At 51.0% G+C, this 19,386-nt stretch overlaps 3 protein-coding genes across 6 annotated transcripts in view; 1 reads left to right on the forward strand and 2 right to left on the reverse strand.

Annotated features, from left to right (window-relative positions):
* The first annotated feature begins 219 nt into the window (after positions 1–219).
* Positions 220–5,431, forward strand: TARBP2 (TARBP2 subunit of RISC loading complex). Of its 3 annotated transcripts, none has more exons than XM_028125430.2 (10): positions 220–476; positions 1,035–1,204; positions 2,020–2,122; positions 2,705–2,800; positions 3,372–3,444; positions 3,663–3,780; positions 4,087–4,214; positions 4,346–4,393; positions 4,632–4,833; positions 4,993–5,431. In XM_028125430.2, exons 1-10 carry the CDS (start codon positions 424–426, stop codon positions 5,148–5,150), a joined length of 1,149 nt encoding a protein of 382 aa, XP_027981231.1. In that variant the 5' UTR covers positions 220–423; the 3' UTR covers positions 5,151–5,431. The 3 variants fall into 3 exon arrangements, with proteins under 3 accessions (XP_027981231.1, XP_027981232.1, XP_027981233.1); XM_028125432.2 differs by lacking the exon at positions 220–476 and adding an exon at positions 629–725; XM_028125431.2 differs by lacking the exon at positions 4,346–4,393 and having other exon boundaries at positions 225–476.
* A 260-nt stretch (positions 5,432–5,691) lies between these two features.
* Positions 5,692–7,748, reverse strand: NPFF (neuropeptide FF-amide peptide precursor). Its single transcript, XM_028125434.2, has 3 exons — positions 6,591–7,748; positions 6,021–6,142; positions 5,692–5,914 (listed from the first exon to the last, which is right to left on the reverse strand). Exons 1-3 carry the CDS (start codon positions 6,693–6,695, stop codon positions 5,797–5,799), a joined length of 345 nt encoding a protein of 114 aa, XP_027981235.1. The 5' UTR covers positions 6,696–7,748; the 3' UTR covers positions 5,692–5,796.
* A 2,311-nt stretch (positions 7,749–10,059) lies between these two features.
* LOC114225704 (cyclic AMP-dependent transcription factor ATF-7) overlaps positions 10,060–19,386 on the reverse strand; it is an 88,316-nt gene continuing 78,989 nt past the window's right edge. For both annotated transcript variants that reach the window (XM_028125427.2, XM_028125428.2), the window contains exon 12: positions 10,060–16,497. In XM_028125427.2, coding sequence (XP_027981228.2) covers positions 16,280–16,497 — 218 coding nt within the window. In that variant the 3' untranslated portion in view covers positions 10,060–16,279. The remainder of the gene's footprint in view (positions 16,498–19,386) is intronic.

Below are 19,386 nucleotides of genomic sequence, written 5' to 3' on the forward strand. Positions count from 1 at the left end.
GAGTCAAAGGACCAGGTGCTCGAATTAGCCCTTACCGCCCCGCCCCCAGCCGCTTCCACTCTGCTATTACGCATGCCCGCTCCGGGGAGCCGCGACGCAAAAAAAGGAGGCGGGACGCTATTAACCGCCCCCCCCCAAAACCTCCCTCAGTTCCGGAAGCGACAGTGGAGGAGGGCTCTGCTCCTCCCTGAAGGCGGTGCTGCATGCCAGAGCAAACCACGCGGAGGGTTGTGGGGCGGATAGCTCCCCTCCCGATGGAGACTCATGGAGTCGGGTGGGCGGGGGACTCCATGTCCCAGTATGCCCCGCGGCGGGCCCGACCGGCCGCGACTCGGGGCTTGGCCCCGGCCCTAGCTCGTCGGTGGTGTATTGGGGCGCGTAGAGGCTGTAGTCACGGTGGCGCCCGCGGGGACGGAGGTGGGAATGAGTGAAGAGGAGCAGGGCTCCGGCACTACCACGGGCTGCGGGCTGCCCAGGTGAGCCGCTTCGTACCGATCCCTGCCGGGCGCAAAGCGTGGCGCGGTGCTGAGGAGGTAGCGGCGCGGCCCCAGCATGCACCTGGCCTGAGGGTTGTTCCCGGCAAGCACTGGGGTAGGGGGCCGTGGTTCCCGGCATGCATCCCGGTAGTGGCCACTGCCTCCTGCTCTAAATAGTTTGGGGTTGGCCCGGTTCCCAGACTGCACTTGGGGCACTGGGCTTTATGCTCTCGACATTCAGTGCATTTGGTGGGTACCGGGTCCCTGACCTGTACTGTGCCAGGGGACATGCACTTCCTAACTGCACTGGGGTACAGGGTCCTCCTTCTTAACTGAGACAGGAACAAGTGCCCCCCGCTTGTTCTGGGGGCAGTGGACCCTGCTTTCCCAGCCTGAATCTCTACTCCACATTGAATCCAGCTAATGTTTGCTGTACTGTCCGGGGTCCCCTGGACCCTATGTCCCCCATAGTGTGCCTGGGTCTGATATGACAGTGCTTGGCCAGGTGGGTGCAGAATTGGAGGTGTGATAAGGGTCTGTGCCCCCCGCCTCCCCCAGTATAGAGCAAATGCTGGCGGCCAACCCGGGCAAGACCCCGATCAGCCTTCTGCAGGAGTATGGGACCAGAATAGGGAAGACGCCCGTGTACGACCTTCTCAAAGCCGAGGGCCAAGCCCACCAGCCTAATTTCACCTTCCGGGTCACCGTTGGCGACACCAGCTGCACTGGTGAGGAAGGCTTGGGCAGCCTGGCTGGGGTGTGCATTCACAGGGCCCTATTGGCTTTGTTTCTTGGAGTCTCTTCCCAGTCCTTTTCTCCAAGGCCAGTGAGGGAAGGAGAGATTTCCGGGGAAAAGCCACTGACTGGTTTGGGAAAACGGGACTTTGAGGAGGTGGGTAGGACTTGGGAGAGTTAGAGGAGCAAGCAGGACTGCCACAGTGATCTGGCAGATTGTCCTCATCCTGGAGGAGAAAGAAGAGATAAACCGAATTCTCAGTGAAGTAGTTGGGGGAGTCAGTGCCCGCTGCACTGGGCTCTGTTCCAGGTGCTTGATCAAATTCCTAGTTAACCTTAAACCACAGTCTAATCCAGTGACGTAGATGGTAGTATCCTCATGTTGAATATGAGGGAACTGAGGCTCAGAGGGATTCAGTGAGTGGTGTAAGGTCACGTGCCTAGGGGGAGTGGCAGAGCCAGGCCTTGACTCTAGAGCCTACCCTCTTTCTCCCTTTCCCAGCCATCTCTTATTTATTGAGAGAAAAGAAAGTGCTTCCCAGAGGAAAGTAAGGCAGAGAAAGAATCTCCACCCAAGATGTCTGAGCTCAGGGGCAGTTCTGCCTGGCATGGCTTGATTTGGGGAGCTCTGGGGAAGATAAAAGCCCCCCCTTCCAATAATTAGTGTAACGCTTCCAGTCTTGGGCAGGGGCAATTGGTGAGAGGGGCTTGGTTGACTCCCTCCAGCTATGAGGAGAGAAGCTGTGGGATGCTGGTTTTTCTTCTGTCCTCCCAGTGACCTCCAGTATTGCCCACGCCCCTCTCTCAGGTCAGGGCCCCAGCAAGAAGGCAGCCAAGCACAAGGCAGCTGAGGTGGCCCTCAAACACCTCAAAGGGGGGAGCATGCTGGAGCCGGCCCTGGAGGACAGCAGGTGAGGGAGGAACAGCCGAGGCTTCCTAGAGGCCCTGCCAGGAACCCAGGCCCCTGTGCCACCTCCTCTGCCCGGGAGGCCTGGCCTGGTGACACTTAGCCACCTTGACCTGGCCCCTTCCTGAGAGTTTCCTCTGGACAGAGCAGGATGCTGCCAGGGCCCCTGCTGCTGTGAAGGATCCTTTGGGGGGGACTGTCAAGGGGCTGTGGCTGTGGTTTGGGCCCAGGCTAGGGAGGGAAAGGGGTGGAGGCTGAGGCTAGAGGGGTTGCACCCCGACATGCCTCCTCTCTCCTAGCAGGTTGTCCTTCCCTCTTCCACACTCACATTGGAATTTGTTGCCTCCATGTTTCTTGGGTAGAAAGAGACCCTTCTTCCCCTTTTCTCAGTCTTCTTGATCCAGTGTTTGGCAGCAAAGGCTCCGAGGAGGAAAAGCTGGTGGTTAAGCTTCCCTGAGTCTTTGGCTCCAGTGGGAAGGAGTTTTCTTAGGGAGCGGGCAGGTCAGGAGGACCTGGGTCCCCACCCTCTCTACTCCCCCCACCCCCAACATGGGTGTGAATCAAAGGCCCCCTTCCCCTCGGGAAGTTCTTTTTCTCCCCTAGACTCTTCGCTGCCTGAGGACATTCCAGTTTTTACTACTGCAGCGGCTGCCACTCCGGGTCCATCTGCTGTTCCAACCAGGTATCTTGTATTTCCTGCCTGCCTGAAGGAGGGAGGAGGGGGTCCTGGCTCCTGGCCCCCCAGCCCTTGGACCCAGGCTGGTCAGGCCAGGAGGAAGTCTGAGAGTAAACAGAGGATGGAATAGTTGGGGACCAGAATTTGAAGAATTTGCACCAATTGGTAAGCTCTTGGGACAGGAGGTAATTTATGATTCTTAAATAGCCACAGGGATGATGTTTGACCATGTTTAAGGGTCTTGCAGGCCCCGTTTTCTTCTGAGTTGGTCACATGATCGTCCTGTGTGTGCCTCCCATCAGGTGCTTCTAGGGACTGGATATACAGTTCCTCTCCCACTGTCCTGGCAAGGTGATGATCCGGTGTTTCCAGAAAATCTCAGTGGGTCTGGGCCCTAGAAGAGACCTCACTTGGGTGGGAAAGGGAGGAAGCAGCCTCGATGTTTGGATAGACAGTTCCCTGCTTGGCAGGGACTAGGGAGATGGTAGTGGGGACATCAGAGCAGGGCTTAGGACTCATGGGCAGCCACAAAAGGGACAGCCCCATCAGCTTTGGCCCTGGACGCTTGTTCCTTCAGGAGCCCCCCCATGGAGGTGCAGCCCCCCGTCTCCCCTCAGCAGTCTGAGTGCAATCCTGTTGGCGCTCTGCAGGTGTGCCCCCATCCTCATTTCCTGTGCATGCCTGTCTTCCCTTGAACCTGGGGCTGTGAGGGACGGTTATGTGGGGCTCTTATCCTGTTCTGAGGGCTTTTCCCAGCCCCCTTCATTCTTCCTCTAACCTGGAATCTGAGGCTCCCAGGGTAGGAGGGAGAGGATGTGAGGAGTCGTTTCTCACTCTGCCTTGTGCACCCTTGTTTCTCCCTCCCAAGGAACTGGTGGTGCAGAAAGGCTGGCGGTTGCCTGAGTACACGGTGACCCAAGAGTCTGGGCCAGCCCACCGCAAAGAGTTTACCATGACCTGCCGAGTGGAGCGTTTCATTGAGATTGGTAACTGGGCCAAGGGGAGTTCTTGCAGCTACTCCAGCCCTGGCCACAGGCAGCTCCTAGCCTCTCTCTGCTACGGCCCCACTCTCCGGGCTGAGACCCCCAGCTCGGCTCCTTCCTCCTAGCTCCTTCCTTGTGCTGGCCTCCCCCCACCCTCACTGGCTGACCAGGTTCTTAGCTGCATGGCAGGTCCTGAGTTCCTCTTTCCAACTGACATTCCATGGGGGACCCTCAACCCAAGTTTGAGCTGGGTGGAAAGCACTGGGCCTGTTGGGAATCATAATCCAGCAACCCTCTCCCCACATGCAGGCAGCGGCACTTCCAAAAAGCTGGCAAAGCGTAACGCAGCCGCCAAAATGCTGCTTCGGGTGCACACGGTGCCTCTGGATGCCCGGGATGGGAATGAGGCAGAGCCCGATGACGACCACTTCTCCATTGTGAGTGGCTTGTGTGGGCCAGGCCCTGTGGTCCATCCTCCATGCCAGGCAGGGCACTGGGGACTTGGGCCTGTCACTCGGGAGTGAGCCTCTCCAGATCCCAGGCCAGCTCCTGCCCATTTTCCTACCAGACCCAGAGTTCCTTGGGCCCCCTGTCAGCCTCAGCTTTGGCCTGCCGGGTGAGTGCTGTGGGGAGCTTGTCCGGGGCAGGGGCCGTGGGGCCTGCTGTTGCTGGAATGAGGAAGGCTGCTTGGACACCTGGTCCAGACTCTAGTGGTTAGAGGGGGCCAACTAGGGGAAGGCGAGCTGGACGAAGCATTCATTCTGTGGGCTTTTCTCTCCTTGGCCTCGAATGTCTGTTAAAGGCCTGGGTCTTGGCTCACGGCTGCATCTTTCTCACTGTCCCCATCTTGTCAGGGTGTGGGCTCCCGCCTGGATGGACTTCGAAACCGGGGCCCAGGCTGCACCTGGGATTCTCTGCGAAATTCAGTGGGAGAGAAGATCCTGTCCCTCCGCAGCTGCTCCTTGGGCGCCTTAGGTGCTCTGGGCCCTGCCTGCTGCAGTGTTCTTAGTGAGCTCTCTGAGGAACAGGCCTTCCATGTCAGCTACCTGGATATTGGTATGGCTAGTTGGGAGGCCGGGGGATGGTGGGGACTGAGCCAGAGCAAGTACAGATGGGCCTGAAGGGGGTTGGGGAGGGCACGATGATGATGTGGATGCGCCCGTCCTGGTGCTGCCTTCTTGCCCAACCCTGCCTCTGTCCTCTTTTGGTCTCCAGAGGAACTGAGCCTGAGCGGGCTCTGCCAGTGCCTGGTGGAGCTGTCCACACAGCCGGCGACCGTGTGTCATGGCTCTGCAACGACCAGGGAGGCAGCCCGTGGTGAGGCTGCTCGCCGTGCCCTGCAGTACCTCAAGATCATGGCGGGCAGCAAGTAAAGCCCCAGCTGGACTCACGGACACACGTCCTTGCTCCCTGCTCTTCTTCCCCCAGCCCGTGAGTCTGTTCAGCTCTGGTACCCCTGGAGGTGCCATCTCTACCTCTGACACAGACTGCCTGCCTGCAGGCTGAGGAGGACACTGGCCCAGGAGCCAGGGACCACGGGGCTTTGGCTGGCCCAAGATCTGTCCTCATGGCAGTGGTGGTGATGAGTGGGAATGAAACCAGGGGGCTCTCCCTTAGAGCCCAGAATAAATGCGCTGCCTCTTGCATTCTGAAACCTTGCTCTTTCTGTTCCCTTGCCTAGTGCTGATGGCAGGGGAGGTTAGCACCAGGTCACCTCCCCTGTTGTGCCTCCCCACTTTGTTCCCCACATGTCCCCAAGCTTGCCTTATCTGGTGGCGGGAGGCTGGGTGCAGTGAGCTCCAGGAATCCCATCACCTGAGTCCCTGCAGAGCTTGGTTTGGCGGAGACGGAGGGGTTGTGGCTCTTGCCCTGGGGCTCTCTCCCGCCCTTTCAAGTCTCAGACAGACAGACATGTGGATTCAGAAGCCAGACAGCTTTATTGGGGGCGGGGGGTGGCCAGGAGAGGCATGGCACTTTTAGTTGTGAGCCTCGCATGCAAACATATCAAGGGATGACGTGTCACTTCTTCCCAAAGCGTTGAGGGGCAGCCAGGCTCCAGAAGGGGGAGCTGAACCCCTCCCCAGCTCGGGGACTCAGCTCTTTGCTGCTCCAGGAGCCCCGGTAGGTTCTGCCAAACCTTGGGAGAGATCTATCTTCAACTGTAGGTCCTTTTGGCACCTCCCTTCTCGAGCCCCCACCCTCCCCTTTGGCTCCTGCCTTGCCCATGGCCCTCTTAGACTCACCTCTGGGGCTGAAACAGAAAGGCTGGGCTCCGGCTGGGTCTCTGCATGGCCTGGAGCAGGGAGCGCAAGAGTGATAGAGGGATCTGGGCCTCCTGCAGTGCATGGGGTCCGCTCTCTTCCTCCTGTGGTTCAGGGGCATTGGGGAGGGAAGATGGGCAAAGGCCTTGGACATTTAGTTCACAAGGGAAAAGGAGTGACTTCCAGAGGCCAGTTGTAGGAGGCTGAGGAGCCACTTCCTCGGATGTGAGGACCCACTGAAGATCCTGGCAGCCAGATTATTTGAACTGAGAGCACAAGTCTCAAGCCGAGATAGAAAAATGGTGACGTGGGGGGGGGTGGGGGAGCGCCTGGTTGGCGCAGTCGGGTAAGCGGCTGACTCTTGATTTCGGCTCAGGTCATGATCTCAGGGTTGTGGGATCGAGCCCCACGTCGGGCTCTGTACCCGGCGTGGAGCCTGCTGGAGATTCTCTCCCTGCCCTCTGCCCCTCCTCCCACTGTCTCTCTAAATAAAATCTTTTAAAAAATAAAAACAAAGAGAAATGGTGACACGGGGATGGGGTGGTAACTTACCGCGAAGACCTGGTCTCCTTCGCCTCCGTGCCCTGGTCCCCCGGCACAGCCCCAGTGTGTTCGCAGCAGCACCAGCAGCAGCACTGCGGCTCGCCTGGACTCCATGCTGCCATCCGCCTTTCCGCAGCCATTCGCGCCTCTTATCTCTGTTGTGGCCCAGTCCCCCCACCCCACAGCAGCCTGAGGGGGAATCTGGAGCAGGCGATGGAAAGGCACCGCTCCATTAGGAGCCACCTGGGATCCCCTCCCATGGTACTCCTGGGACTTCCTGCTCCCAGCCTCCAGCCTCCAGCCCCTAAGCCTGGAGTTATAGACTTTATTAGATGCATAAATCCTGTCTCCAGAGCTCAAGAAGTATCTTTAATTGCAGACGCTTTGTCAGAGCCAGGCCCTGGGGGCCTTCAAGAACCCCCAATTCTTCAACAGGTTGGAGAGCTCCAATTGATCACCTCTCTTTCCTAACTTGGAGAATAAAAGCATAGAGGAAGTCCTGTCAAGGAGGTCTAGGCACTATGTCTTGGAACAGAGGGAAGGCAGGAAGAGCCACAGGGTTACAGCGAGCCGGGATGACCCAGCCTGGTCCCTCTCGTGACTGGCTGCAGTCAGGGTCATTCAGACCATTCACACCCTTGCTGATGTCTGCCTTGGGTTAAAAATGGAATCACTCCTCTGGGATTTGCCTGTGGATAGAAAAGTGGGATATAGAAGGAGACTAAAAGGTTTCAGAGCTCACAGAAAGTGGGGATCGCTTCCAATCTTTGTAGACAAACCCCATGTTCACGGGAGAGCCCTGCTCAGGATCTGCCTCACCCGGGCTTCTGGAGCCAGCCTCTGCGGCTGAAGCACTGCTGCCACCCTGTGGCCACAGCGCCGCACTGTCAGAGCCGGCCATTTCCTTTCTCTGCTCTTTGAAGGGTGACGGTAGATGGAGGTTCTTAACGCCCTGACTCTAAGGGGTCCCCGAAAGGCAGGGGCAGGATCCTGGGGTTGGTATCTGGTTTCATCCACCTCCTTCTAGTCACCCCAGCCTCTGCCTGGTTCTGACCAGTTAGGGCAGGCAACAAGAATCTTGCCTTTTTAGGAAAAAATCATTTTCCCTCAAGAGAGAAGGTTTTCCTTCTGATCCTAGAATCCCTTCCTCAGCCATCACTGCCCGCCCCCCCCGCCCCCAGTGTGGTTCTCTAGCCTATGCTGGAGAGGTGCCATGGCGTCAAGAGCCTGTGGATCAGTCTTGGGCAAGCAAGCTCTCTAAACTGCAGTTTCTTCACCTAAAACATGGCAACATTAAAAGGAACTACTTTCTAGGGTAAAGCATTATTTGAGATACTTTTTGTAATCCGCTCAGCACAGGATCTGGCAACAGAGCAAGCATCCTCAAAACATTAGCAGTGCTGATCCTTGCACACATGAGCCCCAGCGAACTTTCCATCTGCTGAGACAGTGATGGGGCAGATTTATCCGGGCACCAAGCTGTCTTCCATCTCCTGTGGCCTCCACCATGGGATTCAGTTTGCCCCATCAAGTCACGGAACACTGCACATCTTTCATGTGTGCAAGCCTTTCATGTATTTGAAGACAGATGTCCCTCTTCCACTCTAGTCTTCTCTTGTTAAGGGGATCACTGCTCCCTTTAAAGCAAGACATCTAGAAACCAATTTATAACTTTGGATAGGTAGGTTAGAGCGGGTTTCCATCTGGATGTTTTAGATACTAATCCGGCCTAAGCTAGGGTGAACCCTTCTGTATGCTTTGTCCCCCAGCTGGTCCCGAGCACAGAACCTGACGCTCCTCATCACTACATCTTGGAATTTCACTGCTGCTTAAAAGGGACGATCCAAGTCCATGGGCAGATGGGTTTTTCTGTGGGAGATGGATCCTGTACCACTTCTCTGTTCTCCCCTGACAGAAGTCCAGAGGAGCAGGGTTGTGAAGGGGTGTGGGCCTCTAGATTGCACAGAGTGGCTCTGGGCTCAGAGCTGTTTTCATCCCAGCTCCTGCATGCCACCATGTGCCTTGAGCAAATGTCTTAACTTAAACCTCAGCTCATCTTAAATGAGGCAACTATTCCTGTTTATCAAGAGGTTGCTAAGAACAGTAAATGACCTAATGAATACAAAGCATCTAGTGTTCCATCTAGCACAGAGCAGCTAATAAATGTTTGCCACCCTGACTCTCCTGGTATCTCTGATCATCAATTACAAGTGGACCTGAGCTGAGGCTCAATTCAGCAAGGGTCTGGTCTAGCTAACTTCCTATGTCCAGGAGGGAGGGGACCGCTCTCTCCTTTGGTAGGTATAGGCACACCTCGGAGATATTGCTGGTTCAGTTCCAGACTACCACAATAAAGCAAGTAACACAATAAGGAGAGTCAAATAAAATTTGTTTCCTAGCACATATAAAAGTTATGTTTACATTATACTGTAACCTAGTAAGTGTGCAATAGCATTATATCTGAAAATAAACACATAATAATGTGCATACCTTAATTTAAAAATATTGCTTAGGGGCGCCTGGGTGGCTCAGTTAAGCGTCTGCCTTCGGCTCAGGTTGGGATCCCAGGGTTCTGGGACCGAGCCACACGTCGGGCTCCCTGCTCTGTGGGGAGCCTGCTTCTCCCTCTCCCTCTGCCACTCCCCCTGCTCTTGCTTGCTCTCTCAAATAAAATCGTAAAATAAAATTTTACTTAAAAAATGCTATCATCTGAGCTTTTAGCAAGTTGTTAAAAAAATTTTTTTTAAAGTAAGCTCTACACCCAACGTGGGGCTTGAACTCAGGACTCTGAGATCAAGAGTCCCATGTTCTACCGACTGAGCCAGCCAGGCACCCTGCAAGTCATAATCTTTTTGCTGGTGGAGGGTCTGGCCTTGATGTTGCTCACTGCTGAGCGATCAGATTGGTGGTTACTAAAGGGTGGGGTGGCTGTGGCAATTTCGTAAAATTGACAGTGAAGTTGGCTACATCGATTGGCTCTTCCTTTCACAAACGATTTCTTTGTAGTGTGTGATACTGTTTCACAGCTTTAAACCCATAGAATTTTCAAAATTGGAGTCAAACTTCTCAAACTCAGCCGCTGCTTTATCAACTAAGTTTCTGTAATACTTTTTTTTTTTTTAAGTCATCCCTACACCCAACGTGGGGCTGGAACTCACAACTGTGAGATCAAGAGTCGCATGCTCTTCTGACTGAGCCAGCCAGGTGCCCCTGTAATATTCTAAATCCTCTGTCATTTCTAGTCTTCACAGCATCTTCACTAGGAATAGATTCCATCTCAAGAAACCACTTTCTTTGCTCATCCATAAGAAGCAACTCATTTGTTCAAGTTTTATCATGAGATTGCAGCAATTCAGTTACATCTTCAGGCTCTACTTCTAAATCTAGTTCTCTTGCTATTTCCACAACTATAGTTACTTCCTCCACTGAAGTCTTGTACCTTCAATTTGTAAAAACAAAACACACACACACACAAACGCGCTATCTGCAAAGCATAATAAGGTGACGTTGCAATAAAACAAGATAGGCCTGCAGTGGGAATGGGTTAATTATTCTAGAACTTGGGAAACTACCCTACCTTCAGTCTCCTCTCTTCCAAAACATCTCAATCTTGGCTTTGGTATTTGGCTTTCAGCAAATACCAAAGAAATACTTACTTTCTTACCCTTCTCTGGAACCCCATGTGCTCCTGACCACAACACAGTGAAGATCACCACTCCCTTTCCCACTGTCCTACGGAGACTCAGTTTCCCTACTTGTGTCAATTATTGCAAACACCAACCGCAAACAGCTTCCGTATCACTCCTCTCCTACTGGGAAAAATTCAGAGGTACCTGCTACCTCTTGGTCAGGTGGTCAAGTTCTTCAGCCTGGCTCACTCTTCTCACCTGTGCTAATTATCTAGGGATACAGATTGCCCTACCCCTCGCCATAGTTCCTGACCATTACCTGTTTTTCTTGTGACTCCTACCTGCTTCTAAACAAGCTCTTCCCCACATCCATAGAACCAACAGAATCATAGAAAGCTTCACTTTCTCTCTGTTGTCTATGTGTGCACTCCCCCAGTCATGCCAGAAACTTCCTGAGAGTAGGGCTTGTTTTTGTTCTTATTGTTGGGAAAAAGGAGGGGACAGAACACTGAAAGAGAAGAGGCCGCTTGCCTTCAGACACCCTACCATCCCCTATCCACATAAAGCGCACGAGTTCTGCAATGAGGCTCCCAGGATGCCGAGGGCCCTTGTCCCCGGGGCAGTGCACAAATATGAGCCCTGGTCTCTGTGCCTTCTTTCGTGTTCTGTAATTTATATAAACCACCTACCTTCTTTAGGCTGTGTCTTCCCTGCATAAAAAGGAGGGATAAGAATCCCTGCTCCTTCTGTCCTCAGAAATGGGAGAGCGAGGAAGAGCACAGACACGAAAGCCCAACGAGTTCCCAGAAAGAGCAGCCAATGGGACTTGTAGATGAGAGTACTGAAGCATTTGACATAACAGTGGTTCTCTTGATAGTTTAATGTTATATTTGCAGCATAAATAAGGCACAATATATGTCAGGGCGAGGGGGAGCGGGAGAAGGCATGGCTGGGGGGATAACTGCTGGGTGGTAAGGGGGACGGGAGAGGGGAGGAGAAGGGAGGAGAGAATGAAGCCTCTGCCTCAGCCCGTCCCAGGAGATTGTGAGAGCCTGCTCACAGGGATCATGCTGAGTTGGGTGGCAGGGAAAGGGACAAGACAGTTTTGTAACAAAACAGCCTGTAGCACTACATCCTCCCACATGTCAAAGTCCACCACTGGGGACTGGGGGAGACCCAGACCCAGCGTCGAGTTTCTTGATGAGATGGAGAGGTGTTGCTACATGTCAAAGATATACAGATGAACAGAGATATAACCATAGATACACACTGCTTTCTTTTAACAGATACTATGTAAGGAGGCAGCAGCCTCAACTGTTGGGGCTAGAGGCTCATCTCCCTACCGGAAAGGGGTGTGTAGATGTGTGTGTGTGTGTGTAGGGGTGTGTGTGTGTGTGTGTGTGTGTGTACAGGACAGCTAGAGCTGTGTGTGTGTGTGTGTGTGTGTGTGTGTACAGGACAGCTAGAGCTCCAGCCGGTCCTTCCTGTAACAAAGAATGTGGAGTGACCAGTCTGCAAGGGAATATGGGACAATTCCTATCCAGACCAAGGCAGGACAGGTTTTAGGAGGAAGTAGAAGGAAGACAAACCTAGATTTTGAGATGAATCACGTGGTTGTTGTTTTAATGGGGGTGGAGAGAGGGACTGGAGGAAATGGTAAAATGTGTTAGTGCTCAGGCAGAGGATGGTACTTAAAATATCCCCGACACCCTACAAGGATGTCCCAGCTTGCCCCTAAGGAAATGGTTCTCACACTTTAGTGTGCATTAGAATCACGTGGAGTGCTTGTTAGAGCCCAGCCCGAGTTTCTGATTCAATAGGTCTGTGGTGGGGCCCAAATGTGATGTCTAACAAGCTCCCAGATGCTGGTGCTGCTGGTGCTATACTGGTCCTGGACCACATTCTGAGACCCACCACCCTAAGGGAAAGCCAATGAAACTAGTGCTCCTAGTCATTTCTTACAGCTGAAACAGCACTCACCAGTAGCTATGGTGGTGAGATAGCTCTGTGCTACCAGCTCCCCATTAAAAAAATAAAATAAACCCTAGCAGCTACAAACCTGCACCTACAGAGGACATAGCCGCCTTAACCTGCCCTACTCTCCCCAGCCTTTTCTCAATCTGGGGTAGCATTTTACCCCAAAGAGTGACGAAAGACCTGGTAACAGAAGGTGGGAATGGTGGCCAGCAGCTGATGCTAATTCCTGCCGGGCCACCACTCAGGGGTGGGTGGGTATTTATGTCTGTGTACATGCATGTGTGCAAACACAAACAGAGAGAAATCAGTTCTATACTATGAGAGGGATGGTTAGGGTTGTGGGAGGCTGAAGTAGGCAGGGGGATCCTCTACTCTGCCTTAGGATCCTCGCCTGTTCTGTTCCTCCCTCCGCCCCTTCAAACAAAAGTCTAAAGAAAGCAGAAAGAGCATATCAACAAAGGCATATGTGATATAACTAGGACTGGATTCTAAACGGACTGGTTATGAAATTAAAGAAAAAAAAAGAATACATTTCCTTCCTGTGTATACAATGTACAATATTAATGAAAAATAATGATTTGGGGATGGGAAGTCATGAAAGAAAGGGGGAGCTTTCGGGGGGAAGGGCGGTCTCAGGGCTAGCACCTTTAAAGGAGCTCTCAGTGTGGAGCCACGGGAGCCTCAGAAACCACAGGAGGAATATTTTGGTGTCTGCTCGGTGGTTCAGGCTATAGACAGGGCATGGTTATAGTTAAGTACCCCGTCAACCAGGATGGGTGGTGCCGGAGGGCAGTGAATCAGGATAGGAGCCAAGAACAACAGAACAGGCACAGGGAAGGCAGCAAGGTGAAAGAAATTCAGTGAGGCCATCTCCTTGTTTACCACTACCAAGAGTATATGGTCTAGTGCTTAGGGCCAAGGAGAGGAGTGGAGGCTGAAGGAAGCCAGATTTGGGGCATACAACCAACAGGGAAAGAGTAAGGGAGGGCCTATTTTTCTAGCTTTCTTTAGCAGTGAGGGAAGCTTTCTCAGACTTTTCAACTCCGAGCAAGCTTTCTTTGAAAGGACTAGGGCAAAGTCTGCAAGATTCAAGACCTGGTCTGGTACCTTTCTCTATGGCCTTGGTTATCTACCGGCTGTGTCTCTCAGATGAGGCAGGAGGCCGGAGTCTTGTGTTCACGCAGAAGAGTCTCAAGGCATCCATACTCCCAGATCCTTTCAGAAAGTATCTTCCCTTAGGCCCCTAGAAAGGCCATGGTCAGTAAGAAGGGCTAAGTGACACCCTCCATGATGTTTGGTTCTGGTCCAGATAAGTTTGGAAAGCAGAGGGCAGGGGGAGTGGCCACAGGGCTGGCAGGAGTAACAAGGTAAGTGACATTCCCCGTAACTATGACAGTCTCAGGATAAGCAACTGCTCTGCCTTCTTAGTGAGGCCACGGACCAACTAAAGAGCGATCTACGAGGTTCTGTCCTGCCCCTTCCTACTGCTTTACTACCCAGGTTCTGGCAGTGCCCCTCATTTAGGTCCCCAATAACTTCCTACTGATGAAAACGAAGTAAGGACTCAAGAGAATGAGACATGGGGACTAAGAAACTAAGTAAGACCCTCTAAATAAATCAGCTATCCTACCCAGGGACAGACAGACAGGACTCAAACTTCCTCCAAGGCCAAGCAGTAAGGCAGGGCTTGTGTGCAGTGACAAAATAATTCTTAACTTGAAAAACACTTGACTAAAGGGGGAAGAAAAATAGTCAAGGGTCTTATGAAGGCTCCTTAGGAGCCATAAACTCAGTCAAGCTTTAGGGCAAGGCTGCTGGTGGGAAATAAAGAAAGTAAAAAATGAAACACAACTAAAGCAGAAGTCCCAGGGCACAGCCGTCTAAAGGAAAAGTCCTGAGTACAAGTTATGGCTGTGAACTGTTAAAGGCAAATGAAGTCCCTGGAGGTGGTAAGTGGCATCCTGACCATCTGCCATGCCATTTGCTAGACTGAGTCACCTCAGGGGCTGTTCCTGTTGGGTCCCGGGTGGTAGAGGATGAGAAAATCATGTTTTCTCTCCTTTCTCTTCACCAGGTGTGTCTTGCTCAGCACCAGCTCTGAAAAGCAGGAGGGGAAATTAAAACAGACGCAATAGAACATGTCCTCTGCCTGGCTCACCAGTGTATCATCTGAGAAGATGGGAATCTTGCAGCTTAGAATGTTCCCTCATTCCCCCTATGACAGCCAATTCTGGGAGACAAAGTAAGAAAGGAAGCTGGCAGTTATTCTGTATGTAAATTTAAGATGGAGGTAGGAGAGAGGGAGAAAAGGACATTCTTGGCTTGGGCAGATGGCAGAAGGTGGCTCTGGGACAACTGGAAGGGATTCATACTGACAGGCTATTAAAGCTGACCTACCTATCCACAGGCCTCTGGCTTTGGATTGCTTCCTATGGCCCTGGTAGAAATTGCATAGTTCAGAGCCAAAGGAAGATGAGAAGTCTTAATGAGGAAGAAAGAGGGACAAGAGGGATGAATTTCTCCCCCTGTAACCTAACTCCTCACAGTAAGAATGGCTGAGCGCAATAGTCACCAATTTCCCAGGCAGGCCAGACCTTCACCAAGCAGGGGTCTCCTGCTGAGATCAGTACTGCGCCTCCTCTCTCCTGCCTCTTCCCATCCTACCTTATCCTCAAGAAAACCCACTCAGGACCCTGGCTCTGATGCCTCAGGGTCCTGGGGCCAGGCCTCTGGGGACACACTGCATCTAGGGGGGCAGAAAGCAGAGGAGAACTGAAGAAATACTACAGGAGCAGAGAGACCTAGCGGCTAGCCTAGGAGCCTGGTGAATGAGAGAAAGGAGATCCAGGGTGAGGGACACTTGTGAACAGAAGACCCTAGCCCGGAAAAGAAGACAGCTGGGTGAGGCTGGGAGATGGGAGAAGAGCAAGGGAGTGCAAGAGTGCCCTACGCAACAGCTCCAGAGGGCTGCACCTGGACAGACAGAGGCAGTGACCCGGGCAGGGGAACAAAGAGGGAGAGGCAGGTGAGGACAGACGACCAAAAGGAGTTATGTATGCTTTGGCCAGTAAACTCTTTTAAGACATAAAGAATCAATCCAGGAACCTGACAGAACGAGCGTCAAACTCTCCTGTTCCTGCCTGCCCTAATGATCACTGCAGGAGGGTGGACTGCGGAGGAGGTGGATCAGCCAGTCACACCCAGGGCACTTTCCCTTTTCACCAACAAGCAAGAGCTAATAAGGCCACGAGATGATCTTGCCAAGGCTTAGTGGTAGGTGGAAAGGGCCCCACCAGTAGACTGAGAAAACTCAAGACACAAAACGAGAGACCCAAATAGCTCTGGAAATAGCTGACAAAGGACTAGAATTCTTGGGGTTTTGTTTCTTTCTTTTTGCTTTTTTTGTTTTGTTTTTTTTGTTTGTTTGTTTTTGGGTTTTTTTGGTGGCAGGTAGGGAGAAGGACTAAAGTTTATGGAAGAGCTGGAAAATACTGCTAATTCATACATCAAGGGTAATTTTACATTCGCCGTAAGTGAATGTTTCAACTAGACTTCAGGAAGGCGGTAAAGGGATAAAATAAGCAATTAATGGGAGACAAAGTCCTGAGCCCACTGGGTGGCTGGGGCGGGCCAGCGGTGACCTGCCATCAATACTAGCCTCCCCTACCTAGCAGGAAGTGGCGTGCTGCTAAGGAACAGGAAGGTAACAGCCATGGCTTAGTGGGAAGAGAGGGAACTGAGAAACCCAAAACCTAGCAGTGCAAGGGTTAGTGTTAAAAGAGACAGGTACACATGCACGGGCAGGGGTGATTGTTCGGACCATCTGGAAAGGCCTTTGGCTGTGGGTACATCAGAAACTGCCCCGTAGGGGATGATCTATGTGGCTCTGGGGCTGGGAGACTCCTAGTACAGGTGTCAATGTACATGACCATGTGGCTGAAAAGCCCCACATCTGTCCATTACTCACAACACACAATTCCCCCCCCCCCCCATATTGCCATGTCCAAGGCAGATGGGAGGCGATAAGATGACATCTCTCTTGGCTCTCGGGCGGGCGAGCTCTGACTGGGGACCTCTCCACCAGGGGAGGCATCATCTGCCCGCAGACTGGGACTGTGGGGTCATGATCACATGCGACTGTATCGGCATGCTCAGTTCTGTCCTTTGGCTGGCCATCTGAGTGAGGACCGAGGTAGCTACAGCTTCAGCCGCCGAGCGAACACTGAGGCCATTGCTAGGGGCTGTTGCTGAGCTGTGCTGAATCACAGGGGCTGGAGAACCCGTCGGCTCTGAGCTTTCCTTGGGGCTTTCTGCCAGGAGGGAAGACAAAGAGCAGAGAGCAAGTGATTAGAAAAGAGAATGGGGAAATAAGCAAGATCACCTTGTGCCATTAATTCTAAAGGAGCCCAAAAGGAAAAGGAAGGCCCCATCATTTTGGGGGGGAAACTTCCCAGAATCTCAGCTTCTAAGCCACGAAGGGGCTAGGAAACGGGAAGTTGTGAGAAGGGACGCAAGAATTAGGCCCAAATTAATTTATCTATCTCAGTAAAGTAACCCCTCAGCATGTTAATTACACCGTCTGGTTTCTGCGTCTTTGTGTAGTTCATTACCCCTACTGGAACACTCTTCCTTTCAGTCATGTCTTAAAAGGTGATTTAAAATAGATTTTTTTTTAAGCTATCCTCTCTGATTAATTCCCACAAGAATTTAATCATTCCATTATTTTTTATGTTCCTTTAGCATGCACTTGCACCCCAGGTAAGCCTGATAGATATCAAGCTCACTCAGATGAGGTTATGAATGACCAGTCCTTGGCCAAGGTTCAGTTAATACAACAAACTACAAAGAGGCTTGTTGGATCCTCCTGACTATCAACTGGCTAGGCATTAATGATTGAAAACATTTTTTATGGGCTACGCCACTTCACCTAAAGTGATGATAACACTTTACTGATAAACACAAATATCTGAGCTGCATACAAAGGTAACTCCGTGTGGCTCTGCAGTCAAGTTTTATGAAACATCACACAGCCTCCACGGCTGCTTAAACAGAGATGTGTGGAATAAATAAGGGCCAACAACCAATGGTTGTATTTTTCATTCTCTCCTGATGAATGTCTGAGTCTCCTTTCAGGATTCAAATATAACCTCTTCTGTGAAACCTTCTTTGTTACGCTCATGAAATTAACTATCTCATCGCTGGTGCTTTCAGAGCACACATTCATCTATTCATCATTTTACTGAGCATCTTCCATGTGCCAGCACTGCGGTATATAATGAATAAAACAGGAGCCCTGTCCTCAGGAAACTCCCACTCCAGGGGCTCTTTGACTGGGATATCTGTGCATACCTTATTCACAGGCTGACATGTTTATCTCCTCATAACTCTGAGTCTCTCAGAGGTACAGTGTGTCATTGGCCTGAGTCAAATACCTACCACAGTGTCTACACCACACAGCAGGAACCAAATACATCTTTGCTGTAACAAATAAGTAGCTTAATGGATTGCCTGCCCCTCAAAAGTTCTTGAAGGGATTGAGCAGAAAACTTACTGTATATTGACTTCACACTGATGAATACTCAATCCTTGCCTTCCTTTCCCCATCAAAAGGATTTGAAATGTTGATCACTAAACTTCTGGAAACACTTTCTTATCCCGGTTTCCAGAATGCCACACTCACTACTCAGCTTATTTCCCTCTTGCCTTCTTGGCAGCTCATTCCACCTTATTTGTGGGTTTCTTCTTCTTTCTCTGACCTTGAAGTGTTGGAGTACCCCAGAGCTTGGTCCTGCAACTACCTTTCTTCTTTCTGTCTGTGCTCTTTCAATAGCGAAACCATTTCATCTGGTTTTGTGGCTTTAAAAACTAACTACATGCTGCTGACTCCCAAAGTTTTATCTTCAGCCTTTCCTCTGAACTGCAGGACCATATAACCAGCCTCCACTTGATACCTCCGCCTGCAAGCTTACATTCAGCTTGTCCAAATCTGAGGTGCAGACACACCTCCTAATCCATTTGCTTCTACACTTTCCTCTACTTCAACTAATGGCAACTCCACTGTTGCAGTTGCTCAGGCCAAAAACTTTGGTGCAGCTTTTGATTCTTTTCTCATATACACCACCCCGTCTGGCCCATCATCAGACACTGTCACTCTAACTTCAAAATATACCCTGAACTCAACCCCTTCTCACCATTTTCACTACCACCATCCTGGCCCAAGGCTCCGCCTCTTGCTCACATGATTGCCACAGACTCCTAAATGGACTGCTTGCTACTGCTGTGCCCTCCTGCACTCTCTAACAGAGTGATTCTCTTCAAATGTAAGTCAGACCAGTCATGTCACTCTTCCTCTAAAAACCTTCTAATAGCCCCCATGTAGAGTAAAACCCGAAGTCCTCAGTAGGACTGATGAGGCCCTATATAAAAATGTTCCTGTTAGCTCCCCTACCTCATCTCCAACTACTCTCCATCCCCGGTTCTCTCCAATCCAGCCACACTACCCTCCTTGATGTTCCCAGAATGTGCCAAGTGCATCCCACTCTGGGTCTTTGCATTTGCTGTTCTTCCCGTTGGCAGTACTTTTTCTCCCATATAAATGCATAGCCAACTCCGTCACTTCCTTAAAGTCTTTATTTCTTTATTCAAAAGTTTTCTTTTGAATAAAGAAGAGTGAAGGCTGAAAAAAATTTCAACCCTGCTGCCCACATTTCATATTCCTCTTTCCTGTTTTATTTTTTCTTCCAAGCATTTACTCTTATCTAATAGAACATATATTGTACCTATTTATCCTCCTGATTGTCTGTTTCACCTACTAAAATATAAGCCCCTCAAGGGCAGGGATTTTAATCTAATCTATCTGGCTTCCTATTATATTCTCAGTATATAAAACAGTGCTTGGCACAGAAGAGGCTCAATCAGTATCTGCTTAATAAATGAATGTATCCTGAAGTACATATTAAAATTAAAATTTAAATAGAAATGTTTAAAATGAGTGATGTGGTTATTACTCTTTTTCTATGGGAACACATCTCTGAAATGATAAAGACAGTGGAAAAATAACTTAATATATCAAAATTTGATAGCCAAAATTTCTAGGAATTTATTAAATTTGTAAAGGAAAATGTTTTATTAGCTTTCACTGTCCATAAGCAAATTATTCACAGTAATTTTAATTTCAGGACTGTGCTTGTTCCGAGCAC

The sequence above is a fragment of the Eumetopias jubatus genome, unplaced genomic scaffold, assembly GCF_037043125.1.
Source record: "Eumetopias jubatus isolate StellerSeaLion01/CBP00866 unplaced genomic scaffold, mEumJub1_p1.0 scaffold_8, whole genome shotgun sequence".
Lineage (NCBI taxonomy): Eukaryota > Metazoa > Chordata > Mammalia > Carnivora > Otariidae > Eumetopias > Eumetopias jubatus.